Raw genomic sequence first — 800 nt, forward strand, 5'->3', positions numbered from 1 at the left:
GGTTAGGTTGACATTTAGTTGTAAGGCAAACTATTCTAACTTACCCTATCACTTTAATACTCTTTTCATCTAGGCATTCAATATAATCTACTTTCTTTTCCTCTTGCGGCACAGGTTTTTTTAATACAGGCTTCTTAATCGATTTCGCAAATCCGAAAGAAATCTTCTTTCCTTCTTCTGCCATTCTTATCGCTATTATAACACTGATTGGAGGATCAATATACACAGAGCACAATTATCATATTATTTCGCTTATTTATGTTAACTTAACACCATATTTCATTAATACATTTGAAGTAATTTGCTGAGTTGAAGAATCGCTAACCTATACGCGTATGTAGCTATTTTCATTCAAGAAATCGATACCTCCTCGATGCTGAGAACTAAGAACAATGAGAACGTGAGAACTTCGGCATGAGGGAAATATAGGATGGATTTGTGTTGAAGCTGAATGTTAGTAGGTTGCGCTTTGGTGCATTTGAATTGTGAAACGTTTATAAATGAAAATTGGATGAATCAATAGAAATGACAAAATGATTATGTGGAAGATGTATAAAACCTTAATTTAGAATGGCCATCAAAAGTACGGTGACCACCCGTTCTATATTTCAGCAGTCTGTCCCTGAAATTATTTTTAAAAAAGTAGGGAACGTAAAAATGTTCAGTATTTACTTTCTAGTCCCGTATTTGCATATTATATATAAAAATTATGTAGCATCGAATAAGATTAAAATGTCTTTTATAACTAAGTTCCTAATACTTTCTTTTCTTATAACAATAAATTATAATAATCTGATATT

At 31.6% G+C, this 800-nt stretch overlaps 1 protein-coding gene across 1 annotated transcript in view; it reads right to left on the reverse strand.

Moving 5' to 3' along the window:
• Window positions 1–394, reverse strand: part of LOC108630270 (G-patch domain and KOW motifs-containing protein homolog 1-like) — a 1684-nt gene extending 1290 nt beyond the window's left edge. The window contains exon 1 of the mRNA XM_018033453.2: window positions 45–394. Within this exon, the coding sequence (XP_017888942.1) occupies window positions 45–184 (140 nt within the window). The 5' untranslated portion in view covers window positions 185–394. The remainder of the gene's footprint in view (window positions 1–44) is intronic.
• Window positions 395–800: the final 406 nt, after the last annotated feature.

Source organism: Ceratina calcarata, unplaced genomic scaffold, assembly GCF_001652005.2.
Source record: "Ceratina calcarata isolate Rehan_Ccalc_2016 unplaced genomic scaffold, ASM165200v1 scaffold72.2, whole genome shotgun sequence".
Taxonomy (NCBI): Eukaryota; Metazoa; Arthropoda; class Insecta; order Hymenoptera; family Apidae; genus Ceratina; species Ceratina calcarata.